Source organism: Lactuca virosa, chromosome 2, assembly GCF_052849685.1.
Source record: "Lactuca virosa cultivar CGN04683 chromosome 2, Lactuca_virosa_CGN04683_v6, whole genome shotgun sequence".
NCBI classification, from domain to species: Eukaryota; Viridiplantae; Streptophyta; class Magnoliopsida; order Asterales; family Asteraceae; genus Lactuca; species Lactuca virosa.
The window spans coordinates 206597697-206613699 of NC_136427.1; the positions used below are offsets into that span (position 1 = coordinate 206597697).

Sequence of the window (16003 nt, forward strand, 5' to 3'; positions counted from 1 at the left end):
AACTCATACGTTTGAAGTTGGAATTATATGAATTTTTCAACATATATTTTAGTGTTTGTACTTCATTCTGGACTATATAAACACCTTATTTGGTTATATATTGATTAAGTTACAGGCCTCAGAACACATGATATCAAAGCTGAATTGTTTTTTTGTTTCAACATTAAGTTATAACATGTATCATTTTTTAAACATGCATAACTCCTTTGTTTGAAGTCGGAATGACATTATTGTTTTTTAACATTCACTTTACTAATTGTAATTCATTTTAAATTATTTAAACAAAAAATTTAGTTACATATTGATTAAGTTACATGCCTTGAAACACAAGGTATCCAAGTTCTACCGGTTCCAACTAGATAAATAATCGGAAAACTGGGACCAACACCGGAACTAACTAACCGGTCTAATTCTCAATCCACTTGATTCACTAAACCGGTTCATATCCGGTTCGATCCAGATATTCACTCTTATTTTATACATTTGAAAAGCTTACACATATTAATTTTGAGTACTTCTACACAAAACAAAGTTAGATCTTTAGTGCATCTCACGTCTCCAAAAGGTGTGTGATGTGAGCGACTCCATATGGTCCATGGAGCCCATTTTTTTACACACACACACACACACACACACACACACACATATATATATATATATATATATATATATATATATATATATATATATATATATATATATATATATATATATATAGAGAGAGAGAGAGCTAGGTTCATTTGTTTAAACTAAGTATTGTGTTATTGTATTCATAAATGTGGGTCAAGAATTTGTTAACCGTATTCTATAAGAAATAATGTATTTTTTGTTTTTATTCTTCAATTGATTGTTCAAGAATTTGTTATTCTACAAGAAGTTCAAGAATTTATGGTTCAAGAATATTTTTATTTTTGAGTAAATAATTAAATAAATAAACATATTCTGTCAGAATATCCGAATTAAAATAGTTATAATTCGTAAAATCAGATTTTTAAAATTAATAGAATCTATGATCCCTTAAAATATGCAATTTTCCTTTATTAAATCTATTTTAATTCAATAATATATATTAATCATTTTCTTAAAATAAGTAAAATTGATTGGCACACAGTTATGAATACAATAACACAATAATTACTTTGAATAGAATAACATAGGCCTATATATATATATATATATATATATATATATATATATATATATATATATATATATATATATATATATATATATATATATATATATATATATATATATATATATATATATATATATATATATATCGGTTTAAGTTTAATGTGTCCGCGTGGGCCTATATATCATATTGTCCTTCATTTCTTTTGATTGATTTTATAAAACTTACCGATTTATGGTAGTAAATTTTTTTGCTTATATATGAAAAAGATTATATTTAGCCAAGGGTCCCTCAAAATCAACAACGTTTATATAGTAGCTATTTTTTTCAAACATATTTTAAGTTTAAAATTTGATTATTATTATAAACTCCACAGTATTTATTTGAATACGTTTTATGATCGGAAAAACCAATTAAAAACATATTCTTTTTATATGTAGTTTTCTCCTTATTTTTGTCGACAATTCAATTTTCAAATATATGATAAATTATCTTTTGTTTTGTGTAAGCAAGATTTAGATTTTGGAGGGGCAAGTTTGGAAAGGTAATCCAGCCCCATCAACCCTACACATCAACCAAACTTCAAAAAGGCAAGACCTTTGAGAGAACCAAAGAATTTAAGAACGAGCAAAAAGTGGAGAGAGCATTGGATGGATGGATTGAATTTGAAGGCCACTACTTTCCCAAAATTTCTGCCAATTCAATTCAACAAAAGGGAACTACAATTATTTGAATTGCTTCTAAAGGAACATAGGATCAGAGATCAATCGGTTAATCAATCAAATCAAACAATCCAACAATCAATTAAATAATCAATCAATCATGTCGTGCTCTTCGTCGTCGGCGTCTGAGGAAGATGAAGACATGGATTGCTACAGGAAAGGAGGGTACCACGCGGTGAGAGTAGGTGATTCATTCGCCGGAGGTCGGTTCATCGCTCAACGGAAGCTCGGCTGGGGCCAGTTCTCCACCGTTTGGCTTGCTTACGATACCCAAACATCAGTAAGTTTGTTTTTCCCCCATTTTTCTAGGTTTGATCACTTCCATTTTCAGCTTCTAATTGTCGAGATCCGTGATCCAGATGTAATTTTCCACCTAATGATCGTATTCACCAATAACTGATTTCATATCCATATATTAAAAAAAAAAAAAAAAACAAATCCTGTCTTCAATGCTAACAAATGCAGATCATTTCTTCAAATGCGTACATTTCTAATTACTTGTTATGGAAACTACATTACACACTTCGATCGTTTCTATATGATTTACTTTGATTTACTTATTCCCTTCCTCGATTAGCCAAATTAAGCCAATGCAGATCTTCCACCTCAGATTTCATATCTTCTTATGTTGTTAATCTGATTCCCTCCTAGAAATTCGTTGCACTCAAGCTCCAAAAAAGCGCACCAGAATTCGTGCAAGCAGCTGTCCACGAAATCGAGGTTCTTTCTACCATAACTGAAAACGATCCCCAAAACGAAAAATGCGTTGTTCAATTAGTGGATCACTTCAAACACAGAGGCCCAAACGGACAACATCTATGCATGGTTCTTGAGTTTCTCGGCGACAGCATACTCCACCTCATTCGTTACAATCGTTACAAAGGCCTCAACTTGAATATTGTAAAAGAAATCTGCAAATGCATACTAACAGGACTCGATTATTTACACAGAGAGCTTCGTATCCTACACACAGACCTAAAACCCGAAAACATCCTTCTCTTATCCACTGTAAATCCCTCAAAAGACCCAATCAGATCAAAAGCCACCCCAATTCTTGAACGCCCTGAAGGAAGTTTGACCGGTGGGGCGGCGGTCAACGCAATTGAGAAAAAGCTGAAACAGCGGGCAAGAAGGGCAGTGGCGAAAATTGCAGCAGAAAGGCGTGGGGCCATTGGGGCAACGCCAGCTGTCAAACCTGAAAGATGCCTTGATGGGATTGATTTCAGGTGTAAGATTGTGGATTTGGGAAACGCGTGTTGGGCTGATAAACCGATCGCCGAAGAAATTCAAACAAGACAATATCGAGCTCCTGAAGTTATATTGCAATCCGGTTATTCGTATCCTTCTGACATGTGGTCGTTTGCTTGCACTGCTTTTGAGCTTGCTACTGGTGAAATGATGTTTGCCCCTAAGCCAGGACAAGGTTTTAGTGAAGATGAGGTATTTTTTATATAATTTTTTATATAATAGTTTGAATATAAAATATATATAAATTTAAGGGTTTTTTTGATAGTTGTTGATTGAGTTAGATCTGATTGAGTCAAAACCTGAGTAAGAAACATATCGGAGAAGCCTGAGAAATATAGTACCCAGTAAAAAACATATCAAACAGCCCCTTAATCTAAAAAAGATAGCATTAAATGGGATGATATGATATGATGCAGGACCACCTTGCATTAATGATGGAACTTTTAGGAAAGATGCCGCGGAAGGTGATATATTATTGTTGTTTTTTATTTATTATTAATGAAAAAATATATTAATGATACGTTTTTTTTTTTTGGGTTTTTGGTTTGGTTTTAAATGAAAATAGGTATCGGTTGCAGGGACAAAATCAAAAGATTATTTTGATAGACATGGTGATTTGAAAAGGATTCGAAGACTGAAACATTCATCAATAAGTCGTTTACTGATTGAGAAATTTAAGTTTAAAGAAAGTGATGCGCGTGAATTTGCGAAGTTTTTGAATCCGATTCTTGATTTTGCACCGGAGAATCGGCCGACGGCGGAGCAGTGTTTGCAGCACCCTTGGCTCCGGCAAACTGCCGCCAAGACGGAGGCCTGAAAATGGTTGAGTTTGGGAGGATGAAGGTGGGGGAGGAAAGAAGGGATTGAAAGGTGTTTTTTGTTGCAGCTTATTATCCCTCTCCTTTCTCATCTATATTTTGTTTACATATTTTGATTTTTGATTTTTTTTTTATATTTTGTGAATTGGAATAATACTTGATTATGTTTTGATTTAACTATATAATGTAATATAGATGATGATGATAGTTATAGAAATTTGATTGCGGTTTGGGTTTGTTAACCCCTACCGCCGATTTAAATCGATATTCAGTATATTCACCTATGGGCAATGTTATTTTTAACTAGGGGTTATACCCGTGCAATGAAACAGAATTCCAATAAATGATTAAATGATAAAAATATATCAACGTACTTTTGGGTGTATATTATGCAATTTGATTAAAATGTTGATTGTAGTCAGAATTGTAGGTTTGAAATTATTTTATTAATTTATGTGAAAAATATGTCGTATTCTATATGGATAAATAAAAAATGGTCGAACTTTGTAAGAGCATGATTAGTTTCCAAATCACGATATTTATTACAAAGAATTTATTGTTCAACTGTGATTTATTGGGATAAATTACAAGGAATTTATGGTTCAACTTGGTGATTAGTTATCGGAATATATTACAAAGAAATTATCGTTCTACTTAGTGATTTATGACCATTATAACGATATAACTAGTTTCAAAATCGGATAATTTTATCATTTAAAATATCATATTCAATGGAAAATAACTCGCTTCTAGTCCCACTTGTAGCCTAATCGTGACTTCTTTCTCTCTTGCTTGAACGCCAACCAACTTTTCTTACTATGGTTAGTAGTTCTATACTTTCACCCGCTTGAAATACCTCATTCAAAGAAGATAGATGAGTGGGAGCCCCCCCCCCCCCCCCCCCCATCTGGAGGTGCACAACCATTTATGAACATATAGAAAAGGCAAATGAAAAATTATGATATCTGAGAGAGAACAATTTAAGACAACAAGAACGGGTAAAAGAAGTAAGTCACTTGCAAAACCAACTCAACAAACCACTATTACTATGCATTAGTAAATTGTATACTTTTGCAAGGCTTGTTGAGCTTCTTCATGTAATAGCCATCACAAAAGTAGTCCGTTGAACTATCGTAGATAGAAGGCATCGAAAAAGTATATGAATCCTTGTGTGTCGGAGATATAAAGCGGGTGCACCAAAAAAAGAACGAGAAATGGGTCGATCTATTCTATGTCGAAGCATCCAAAGCATAACTGCACACTCACACGATCTTTGTCGACATATAAGAGCATTCAATGGAACCGGTGAACTCACTCATGTAACATGCCTAGCAGTTGTAAGAGCAGCAACAACAACCATGAAAGTCTAGCAACATTTGCTTAGAGGTCTAACAAAACTGACCGAAAACTGTACGACACTTAGTGCTTCAACACCCCTTGTTAGTTGCTAAGCCAATCTAACTTGAGTGACGAGCTAGATCTGTCTTATCTCAAGCATGTGAACAACCTTATCCCATCTAGTAGGTAGAGAGCGAGACTGACCATTAATTCGACTATTCTAAAGCCTATTCTAACTCTATGAATTCGAACTTTTTGGTATTTTCCATTTCTTCAGATGATATGATGGGTCAATCATTTGCTTCATTGGTTCCAACAGTGGCAGCTAGGGAATCTGCTATTGGGTTTCCACCGAATAAAAACATTAAACTAATTTATAAATTCATATGGGTTCAAAATGTCATATTTCTACAGTATAATATACGAAAAACATACTTTATTATGATCCTTTAGGGTTGAAATCATAGATTTTGAAAAATATTTTATATACATGATCCTTGAATTATCTAAGTGAAAGGGTACTTGGTATATATAAATGATAATGTTTTTGCTTGGAGGATGGCGTTGGATCGACTTCCTATGGGAGCTAATCTCGGTAATCGAGGTTTCGACATTTCCTTTGTTGTGTCAGTCGTGTGATGGGAGTATGGATTCAATCTACCATTTACTTTTTACTTGTCATGTTGCTTCAGACCTTTTGAGTCGTTTCCTTCCTTGGTAGGATGTGCGGATTCCATTTCTTCTTTCTTATGGAGATTGTGTAGCTTGATTTATGTTGGTGATTTTAGTGTCACCATGTCATTTTAAGTAACTGGAACTAACATGTGAGCTAAGGGGCTTCATGATTTGTACTCTATTATATGTATGGGGTTGTGCGGAGTGCACACATTTATAAGATCGAATTAGAAGTCGGTTCGACGACTAGTCGGGGGTCCGGGGTTTCCAATGGGGCAACGCCCCTTTGGCGGGGTCTAGGGGCAGCGCCCCTAGCGGGGTCCAAGGGGCAGAGCCCCTGGCTGGGGTCCCGCTGATTATGGTAACCTCACTGAATTTTACATATGAGAACATAATGGAAAATTCAATTTCTTGAGGGTGATTATGGTAAAACTAACGAAACTTGTTAGTTTTTGGTAACCCTAAATCCTCATTAAATCCGGATTAACATTACTTGCTTCCAAAGCAACTAATGACGACCCAACCCCAATGAAACCCTAATCGTGTTTAATATATAAACAGCTATTCCTCTACAGAAGGGGGTTACGATCTTAAGCTCTCGTTTCATCATACTTTCACAGAATCCTCTAGCATATTGGCTTACGTCTTCTGTGCCTAGAAACGTAAGTGTCCACTTGGATTATCCTAGACTGAATTTCTTGTAACCCAGACATAGGGTAGAAATATCAGTTCGGAAAGTGATATCACGATCCAAGTAGGTATCCAGATCTCCACCACAAACCCTAAATTTCCCAACAATTTAAATCTCTATTAAGGAGTTTCTAGAGGATGTGTTATATGTTATGTGGTGGTATGTTTGCTGTTTTTGTAATAAGCCTCATTTTGGTAATTCTCATCCAATAAATGTCTTGTTATTTGATAAGGAAAATCGGATAGAATGGAGTTAACGGAGTTGCTATCCTTTTGAGCACTTAAACTTGAATTTAGCATGTTCCTGTTTTGTTTTTCTCTTTCCATTTCCTTGTAACTTTGGAACCGATTTAGCTCCTTGCCATGGGCGGACACATAATTTCACAGTAGGGGTTGCACGATAATAGAAAAAATAAAAAAATTTCAAAAATTTCGAAATTTTTTCCACTACGACCGGAAAAATCAGGGGTTGCCCGGTGCCACTAGTGACCCCCTCTAAATCCGCCCCTGCTCCTTGCTGTCGTGTTCCTTTTATTTATATAATATATTTGCCTTTTCCGATTTTTTTTGATAGTATAGTTTTCAAAGGCTTTTTTATGGTGTTATCATATAACGAAGAGTCTAGGATTAATTGGAAAGGTTGGATTCGGACCCTTAAGTTAACTATTATGTAATTTTTTTAAATAAAAGCTTTTACTATTAAAAAAATATAGATTGATATTCAAAATCCAAATTATAACATTTATATACTAGATCATAGTTGTAGATTTCACCTTTTTTTTGCATTAAAAAGGTAAAATGGTTTTAGCTAATAATTTTTTGACCATTAGATTTGTTCTAGGTATTTATTGTTTAAATGGTTTAAACAAGCCAAAAATAATTTAAAAGTCATAAATTTACTTATGATATATGCTTATTGTACAAAGCTCATCTAAAAGATTAATTACACAAAGTGTGCATTCATGATTTGCTAACATAAAAAAAAATTGTTACAAGTTGTGGCGTTTTTTAGAAAAATGGTTTTTATTCTAAAAAGATGTAAAAGCAATAGAGAATTAGAAAATGTAAATTTGTAAAAACATATGCAAACACGGTTGTGGAAACATGGGTAATAAATGCAAAAAAAGTTTTTACTTCGACCAAAATCAACAATAATTATAATACTTAGGTCAAAACTGTAAAAAAAAAAAAGTTCGGCCAACATCTTCATCACCTTTTTACAAAAATACTACAGATTTAAAGATGCAGTGGTTCAAACCCACCACCTTCGAATCATTTTTACAAAAGACCTACAAGCTAAAGCTATCAAGTATAGAGGTAAAAGCATGCGTATGAATTCGATGTGGAAGGAGTTCCACTAGTGAACACTGTCGCAAAATATAGTACGTGTCTTGTGGCGTGACCGAGTGAGGGTGATCACAAAACTTCACGGAAGGAATGTGTCTATTCTCGCTAATGAACATCATTTCCACAACCTTGTGAAATGGTTGATGAGGTGGATTGTATAAAGATGTCCCATAGCCCATTCTAACTTAAATTTTGGTTAAAACTTACCAAACAAGTAATATGTAATAACCAAAGGGCTTCTAGCCTAGCGGTATCAGGTGATGCCCTCCCTCCTTGAAGTCGAGGGTTCAAGTCCCGTCGTTGACATAGATGGATTTAAATCTTAGTTTAAGAGTATATTATATATTATATTTGCCGGTTAAAAAAAAAGTAATATGTAATAACATTTGTAACAATTACCAACGCAGTTACTGTTCACATGTTGATAATCATAAGTATTAGATAATATATTAATTATGTGTTATTTTGGATAATGTGATTTACTTATGATGTATTTCCAAAATGACTTATAATATAAGTTTATAATAAGAAAAGATCTGGTTATTAATTTATTATCTAATGAAACGACTGGTCCGTAACTTTTGTTTTGCACTCAGACTATCCTCCAAATTTGTTTTGTTGCACACCAAATCTGTCAATCAGTTTGTCGTCAAATGTGTATGTTAATAAGCCTCACATGCCATGCATGCCAAGGGTAAAATTGTCTTTTTATTCATAACGCTAACAGGAGAAAAACAAAGGTTTGTTCCCCATCCTCGATCATTACACTCGCTTTACGTCAAGTATGTAATAGTTGAAAAACCACGTCCTGAGTTGCAATGCTTCTCCTATCACCGGTAATATATAACATGACTCCACATCTCAAAAATATGTATCACAACGAAAATATATTATTGCGAAAGTTTACCATTGATTTATGTAAGCAGAATGTAATTTCATAAATTTTGCGATTTGTTCTTTGCGAGAATAATGGTCATTTTCTTAAATTTAAGATACAAGTGACTCTTTTGAAACACAATTATATTATTGCCTTTTTAGTGAATAACTCAAATATAGTGATCTAATTCTTTTTTACTAAAATCGTCATCGAATTAGGTTTTAACCTCATATCATCAAGACATCAACACACATTAAACTTCTATTTGGTAAAACTTAAAAGACCTATAATTTGTCTCACGAACGTATACGACCTGGCGCATATTAGCTCGGAACTCATAATCAAACAGGCTATATCACCGACCCGCCAATTTCCAGGCTCTTGAAACTGTAAATTGCTTCCATCTTCTTCAGTCTCACACTCTACTTGTCCACTTATTTTAATTCTACATGTAGCATCCCCAATCACGAGTTTTTCACCAACAATTGCACATACGGAGTGGTTTTTTAGCGTCCTCCAATCATCGATTTTTTCACCAACAATCGCACACACGGAATGACTATCTTCTTTCTGGAAAAATGGGTTTGACGGGAGGAACATTGCTGGAAATAACGTCTTTGGATGATGGGTTTTGTTTTGTTAAGATAGAAGCAGCAAAGTGATGAAATTTGGTGTCTTCGCAATATAACGTTCTTCAATTTCAGGGTTTTTCACCAACATACACGGTATGGCTAAACTTTTTGGGTAAAAGGGCTTGTTCTAGGGTTTGTGAGTAATAATTGGGATATAAATATGTAGTTAAAGATTTTACTAATAAATATAAACTGTATGGTTTTGTTTGTGTCAGACAGAGTAGTAGAGTGATGGAAACTTGGTACTTTTATCTTCTGATTGGGCAAGATCGATGAGGAGCATCAAGGTATTGCCAGAATCTGTTAGAAATTCTTTGCGTTCAGGCATCATTTTGTCAGACTTAACAAGGGTAGTAGAAGAGCTGGTGTTCAACAGCCTTGATGCTGGTGCCACAAAGGTAATCTTAGTTCATAAAGATCTGCTATGCACAACATAGTCGACTTAATTGATTAAGTCAAAAATTGTTCTTTCAGGTGATTGTAGCAGTAGGTGTTGGGACCAACTACATTAAAGTTACAGACAATGGTAACCAACCTCAATTCCACAAGAGTGATATGTGTGACCTATCTCCCATCTTTGTTTCTATCTTTTTATTCTGAAAGGATAATTTTGCAGGTTGTGGCATTACAAGGGATGGATTGGTGTTGTTGGGAGAAAGATACGGTAATTAGAATAATGTCTCATGAATTAGTATATTTTCCATCCACATTATGCTTATGAATGTATGTTCATTACATTAATGCTTTCATGCTTCTTATCAAGTCATATATGATTGTGTTTCTGTTTTCATCATTTGAAGCTACTTCTAAGTTTGAGCAGCTGTCTGGTCTGAACACTGTTCCAGAGAGTTTTGGCTTTCGTGGGGAAGCATTAAGCTCAATTTCTGACCTTTCTTTGTTGCAAGTTGTTACAAAGGCTCATGGAATGCCAAATGGATACTGCAAGGTCATAAAGGTATCACTTCCTTTAATATCTCTATACAGAGTGGAAGAATCACCTGCCTTCTTATATTAGCATTTTTCATGGCAGCTTGCTTTTCCTAATTCTTTTTTCTATTTTCAGTGTTCCAAATGCTTATATCTAGGAATTGATGATGATAGACAAGATGTTGGCACAACAGGTAATGTAATGCAATAGATCATTTCTGAGTATTTTCAAGTGTTTCCTTCCACAAGGATCTGTCATTGTGATAAAAGGTTTGACTTTGACCTTGACCATTTGTTGCAGTTGTTGTTCGTGATTTATTCTACAACCAACCAGTTAGGAGAAGGCATTTACAATCCAGGTTCTTCTTTGTGTTTTTTTTTTCCTTCTCATAACCACAATTTGTTTCAATTATTTTAAATTACTGAACTTGATATGGTATTTTGCATATATTGGAAGCCCGAAAAAGGTTCTTCACTCTGTTAAAGAATGCATACTAAGAATTGCTCTTGTTCACCTTGGAACTTGCTTCAAAGTAATTGATACTGAAAGGTGCTCACTTTCCAAGTTTCCATACTTTTAGCTTATGTCCTTCACTTGCTACTTTTAGAAAGTTAACATATAGAAATATCATCTTCATGCAGTGGTGATGAGCTTCTTTCCTTGTATCCTTCATCTTCCCCTTTGCCCCTATTGGTGAGTAGTTTTGGGACTGAAGTTTCCAGTTCTTTACATAAGTTGGATGAGTCTGATGACAAATTAAAGCTCTCTGGATTCATATCTAGCCCTTGTGAAACTTTCTCTGTGAAGGTATGAACACTTCAAGTTCTCTCTTTTCCTCTGTTTTCATCATCTTATTGAAGGTTGCTTGTTTTGCAGGCCTTCCAATATTTCTGTATCCTTGTTCTTGTATTGATTTTATGCTTTATTGTAATGAGTTTATGGGTAAAGAAAATGTTCTCTTTGACCTTTGAAAAAGATATCAACTCAAGATATATATCAAGAGGTCCAATACATAAGTTGCTGAATCAGTTGGCTACAGAATCAGAGTTGTTGAAGGGTGACATTAGATCTGAATGTGGAAAGAGGAGCAGGTGTCAGGCATGTCTAACCTACATATTGAACTTAAGTTGTCCTCGAGCTCATTATGATTTAAGTTTTGAACCCACAAAGACTTGTGCTGAATTCAAGGTCATAAACTAATATCTATGCATGACCTTTGACTTATGATGTGTATATTGAGGTGGACTATTGTCTTATCATTGAACCATCTTTATCATTGTTTTAGGACTGGGATCCTGTAATTACTTTCATTAAGAAAGCCGTTTCATGCTTTTGGAGTCAAGGTTTTCCTTCTAATAAACTCAAGAAATCACTTTTGATTAATTCAATCATTATTAAATTTGTTTTGAAACATCTTGTGAATCAGATCCCCTGAATGATTGTGGAGTTCCAAAGAAGAGGCGTGTGACATGGTCCCATGAGACTTCTATTGTCCTTTCCTCACCTCAATTACAGATGCCAACAGAATCCAAACACATAAGCCATCTTTCAAATGCCAAATGGAATCCAAACAACAAATTACTTCTCAAAGAATCGCCCCCTATCCAATTTCATTTTGATAATCATCTCATAAAGCCCTTTCTGAGAAGCTGCTCCTCTCACTTAGATCTGTCACCTGTTGTTACAAAAATTCAAGATGATGAATTTGATAATATAATTCAGGGTTCTGAATCATGGCTGGACAAAAATACAACTGTTTGGTCACCTCCTAGAATCATCATCAATACTTCAAACTTGAGTGTAGACTCACCTTTTTTACCAAAAGAGTCATTTGATTCACTTCTGACTAATGAAGACTGCTTTACAGAGAATAATAACAGTCCTTGGGATACTCCAGTTGCATCAAAGCATCAATCTGATTGGTCTCCCCTTATGTTTGATGAATCTAGAGATGATGTTGACTTCAAACTTCGCAGAGACGATTGGTTTGACCTTTTTGCAGATGAAGAAGGGGAGAAGGATATCTTTGACTTTGATAACATGAGATATAGCTCTTCTCAAGAGGGGTATATGAGTTGCAAAGGGCATGTTAGGAACTCTCAAAAGGACACTCTTTTGTGTGATTTCATGAATGGAATAGATTGGGCAAGTCCTGAATCCTATATGTCATCATTATCTTGTGGTGAAAGGGTAAAAAAGACAAAAGTAACTCAATCTAGCTTTCAAGATAAGACGCAGCAAAGAAGAAGAAGCCATTCAGCTCCACCATCTTACAGAGGGAAGAGAAAGTTTATTGCTTTAAATAGTCAGATGAGTGTTAAATCAGGGAACTCCCAATTTGAGACACCTCATAATGCCTCTTTACAAGGTGTTTTCTGAACTTAACCTCTATATGACATAATATGGAAAGCTAACTCTTATGAATTATGGTTTTGGTGTGCAGAAGCTAGTGATCTGAGGCATGTACAGAAATCATCAGGTGTAGATCATTTGCTACTGGAGGAGGGTGAGGGTCCCACTAAGGCTAGGTAAAATCACCAAATCTTGTGTATATGGTGGATTGAATCTGCATATTTGGTTTCATGCAGTTGTTTTTTTTTCCTTTCTAGACACGATAAGAAGAAAGTTATTGATAAAGCTGAGATTTCAGATTATGAAGGGGAGGCTGCCCATTGCCTTGATGTATTCAATACAGATTCAGGTATCTCTGTTGTTAATTTCAGGAATAATTATGAAGAGAAAGCATGGTGATAACAAGAAATCAGAACCAAATAACAAGTAAATAAAAGAAAAAGAAACCTTATATAAAAGTATGGATTATTGATTATTAAAATCTTACACTATTAATCTCCTTCTTCAGACTTCACCTCAAGGGACAATGAAGGTGCATTAGATTTTGGGGAAAAATGGCGGAGGGGCTATCCATGGGATTCAGTTGAGTGCCTTTGACAAATATTATATATAAATTTGGAATTTGTGATTATTATTTGTTTGTTTATTTACACTTGACAGAATATAGAGAAGAAGGGTGATGAGGATAAAATACTTGACATATCTTCTGGGATATTACACCTTTCTGGTGATTCTCTTACACTTACACCCAAATCTATCAGTAAAAAATGTCTGGATGATTCTAAAGTCCTTCAACAAGTTGACAAAAAATTCATTCCAATTGTGGGTGGTGGAATACTTGCTATTATTGATCAGGTATATTAACTCTTCTCAATCTTCTTTTTCACATTCATCTTCTTTTCTTTAACCACTTGTATGGTTACATTTTCAGCATGCTGCTGATGAAAGAATACGACTTGAAGATTTGAGAAAAAAGGTAAAAAAAAAAAAAAACTTGAGCTTTCAAATACCACATGATATGGCATAAATGACAAGCAAAATTTGTAGGTGCTTTCTGGAAAAATGAAGACAATATGCTATTTGGATACAGAGCAAGAACTGGTATGCTCTACTTTGCAATCAATATTTAGTTATGAAGATTTGTTTTTTTTGATTTATTCTTTATAATTTTATATATGTGATGTAGGTTTTACCTGAGATTGGATATCAATTACTGATCAATTATTCTGAACAAATCAAGAAATGGGGTTGGATTTGTAACTTTCATGCTCAGAGTTCAGTGTCCTTTAAGAAGTAATCAAATTCACCTACTTGAATTTGATAAAAATTTGCATTTCTTTTTTAATAATTTCTGAAGGCTTTCCTTTTTTTTTTTTTTTTTTTTGTTGCACAGGAATCTGAATTTTCTACACAATCAACCATCTGTTGCTACACTCATTGCAGTAAGTTGGATTCTTAACATTATTGATATAAAAAAAACTTGGAAGAAAGAAACACTAAAAAGAGGTTTTTTAGTTGTTAACTAAAAATAACATATCCATTTTTTATTTGGCATACAGGTGCCATGTATTTTGGGTGTGAAATTAAACGATGCAGATCTCCTAGAATTTCTAAAACAGGTTTTTATCTTTGAAATATATGGTTGAATAATTCTTTTCATTGTACAATAATTAATATAATATATATATATATATATATCTAATTCACAATTTCTAACCTATATATATCAGCTTGCTGATACTGATGGATCATCTATACTACCACCAGCTGTTGTTCGTGTTCTAAATACCAAAGCTTGCAGGGGTACAGTGTAGTCCTTAACCATTCATAAAATGTCTTAATAAAGCTCTTATAAAGAATCATCAAGATATGTTGTTACTTTTATTAATTATTTAAAATAAATAGGTGCAATAATGTTTGGTGATGCACTACTCCCTTCAGAATGTTCTCTTATAGTTGAAGAGCTCAAGAAGACTTCATTGTGTTTTCAGGTGAGAGTTGATAAGTATTTAAAAAGAAACTTATTATTATAGTTATTCGTTTTACATTTTGGAGTTGTGGTATTTTAGTAAAAATGGTGAAATGTGATTGTAGTGTGCTCATGGAAGGCCAACAACTGTGGCACTTGTGGACATGGTGGTGCTGCATAAACAGATTGGTAAGCTTGGAAATTGGAACCGTGGTTCATGTGGGTCATGGCGTGGGTTGAGCCGACATAGACCAAGTCTCGAGCGTGCAACTCAACGGTTAGGTCAATGATAAAGTATAAACATATCTTTCCATCAAATCTTGTCTTTTTAACAAATGAGTTTCACATGTTTCATGTTTCATGTTGCATCTACTTTTAGAGAAATAAAAACATGTTCAGTACTTTTGGCATTTTCTATTTTTTCATTTCTTATATTAGGGGTTGAACCGTCTATAATCTATAATTGGATAAATCATATTAAGTTTGGATTTTAGCATCATAAGTCACACTTATACGAATGTGATCCGTCTATAATTTATAATTGGATAAATCATATCATCTTTTTTTTTTCTTTCTATTTTGATACATGTATTGCTATATATATTTTTAAATTAATATATTTCGAACATATCAATTGATATTAATTACTGTGAATGTCATTATGCATTCTAAATTGGGAAAGTCCTTATATTCTAGAGTTATTAACGCTAAAGTTGTGACTTAATTTTTTTTAACATAAAATGACAAAATACTGGTAACTGTTTACAGAAAATGACAGTAGTTTACACATTTAGGATTTTAGTTGGCATTTTTTACAAAAGTTTACACATTTTTTTTTTATGATTACCGGTTAAAAACCAAGATTATTGACCAAAATCCAAAATGTGTAAATGATTGTTGGTGTCTTGTAATTCTCTATAAACAATTATCAATTTTTTGTTATTTTCTGTTAATAAAATAAAATAAATAAATAAATGTTTTTACTATATAGTACTTTTCTGAATTTTGTAATTTGTGGTGTGAATGCTTTATTTTTTTATATTTGATTCCTACTTCCTAGCGTATTAAAGATTTAAAGTGAAGATTATGTATGCCAATAAGAGAGATGATGAAGAATTGTAGATATTAACTGTAATGATTCACTTTTTACCAATTCTAATAGGTGAAAGCCACGTTATGAAATTTTGTAAATTGATATACAACTTACGATTTAATAAAGTAATACAAGCTCTCATTTTTGCACCACCAACGAACGAGATTCATCTAAAAGGT

At 33.7% G+C, this 16003-nt stretch overlaps 2 protein-coding genes across 7 annotated transcripts; both read left to right on the forward strand.

Moving 5' to 3' along the window:
• Nucleotides 1-1636: 1636 nt before the first annotated feature.
• LOC145160080 (uncharacterized) lies at nt 1637-4188 on the forward strand. Of its 2 annotated transcripts, none has more exons than XM_079079178.1 (4): nt 1637-2137; nt 2509-3297; nt 3522-3569; nt 3684-3855. In XM_079079178.1, the coding sequence occupies exons 1-4, from the start codon at nt 1958-1960 to the stop codon at nt 3723-3725; spliced, it is 1059 nt and encodes a 352-aa protein (XP_078935304.1). In that variant the 5' UTR covers nt 1637-1957; the 3' UTR covers nt 3726-3855. The 2 variants fall into 2 exon arrangements, with proteins under 2 accessions (XP_078935304.1, XP_078935303.1); XM_079079177.1 differs by having other exon boundaries at nt 1638-2137; nt 3671-4188.
• Nucleotides 4189-9120: 4932 nt separating this feature from the next.
• MLH3 (MUTL protein homolog 3) lies at nt 9121-15141 on the forward strand. 5 transcript variants are annotated; one of them, XM_079079172.1, is made up of 26 exons: nt 9127-9239; nt 9306-9575; nt 9698-9880; nt 9957-10008; nt 10099-10146; nt 10283-10437; nt 10546-10603; nt 10711-10768; nt 10867-10959; nt 11052-11217; nt 11287-11302; nt 11387-11598; nt 11696-11753; nt 11837-12778; nt 12854-12938; nt 13020-13111; nt 13271-13344; nt 13423-13617; nt 13694-13738; nt 13810-13863; nt 13949-14055; nt 14156-14204; nt 14322-14381; nt 14493-14565; nt 14668-14753; nt 14857-15141. In XM_079079172.1, exons 3-26 carry the CDS (start codon nt 9755-9757, stop codon nt 15019-15021), a joined length of 3069 nt encoding a protein of 1022 aa, XP_078935298.1. In that variant the 5' UTR covers nt 9127-9239; nt 9306-9575; nt 9698-9754; the 3' UTR covers nt 15022-15141. The 5 variants fall into 5 exon arrangements, with proteins under 5 accessions (XP_078935300.1, XP_078935297.1, XP_078935301.1 ...); XM_079079174.1 differs by having other exon boundaries at nt 9121-9575; nt 13831-13863; XM_079079171.1 differs by having other exon boundaries at nt 9122-9575.
• Nucleotides 15142-16003: the final 862 nt, after the last annotated feature.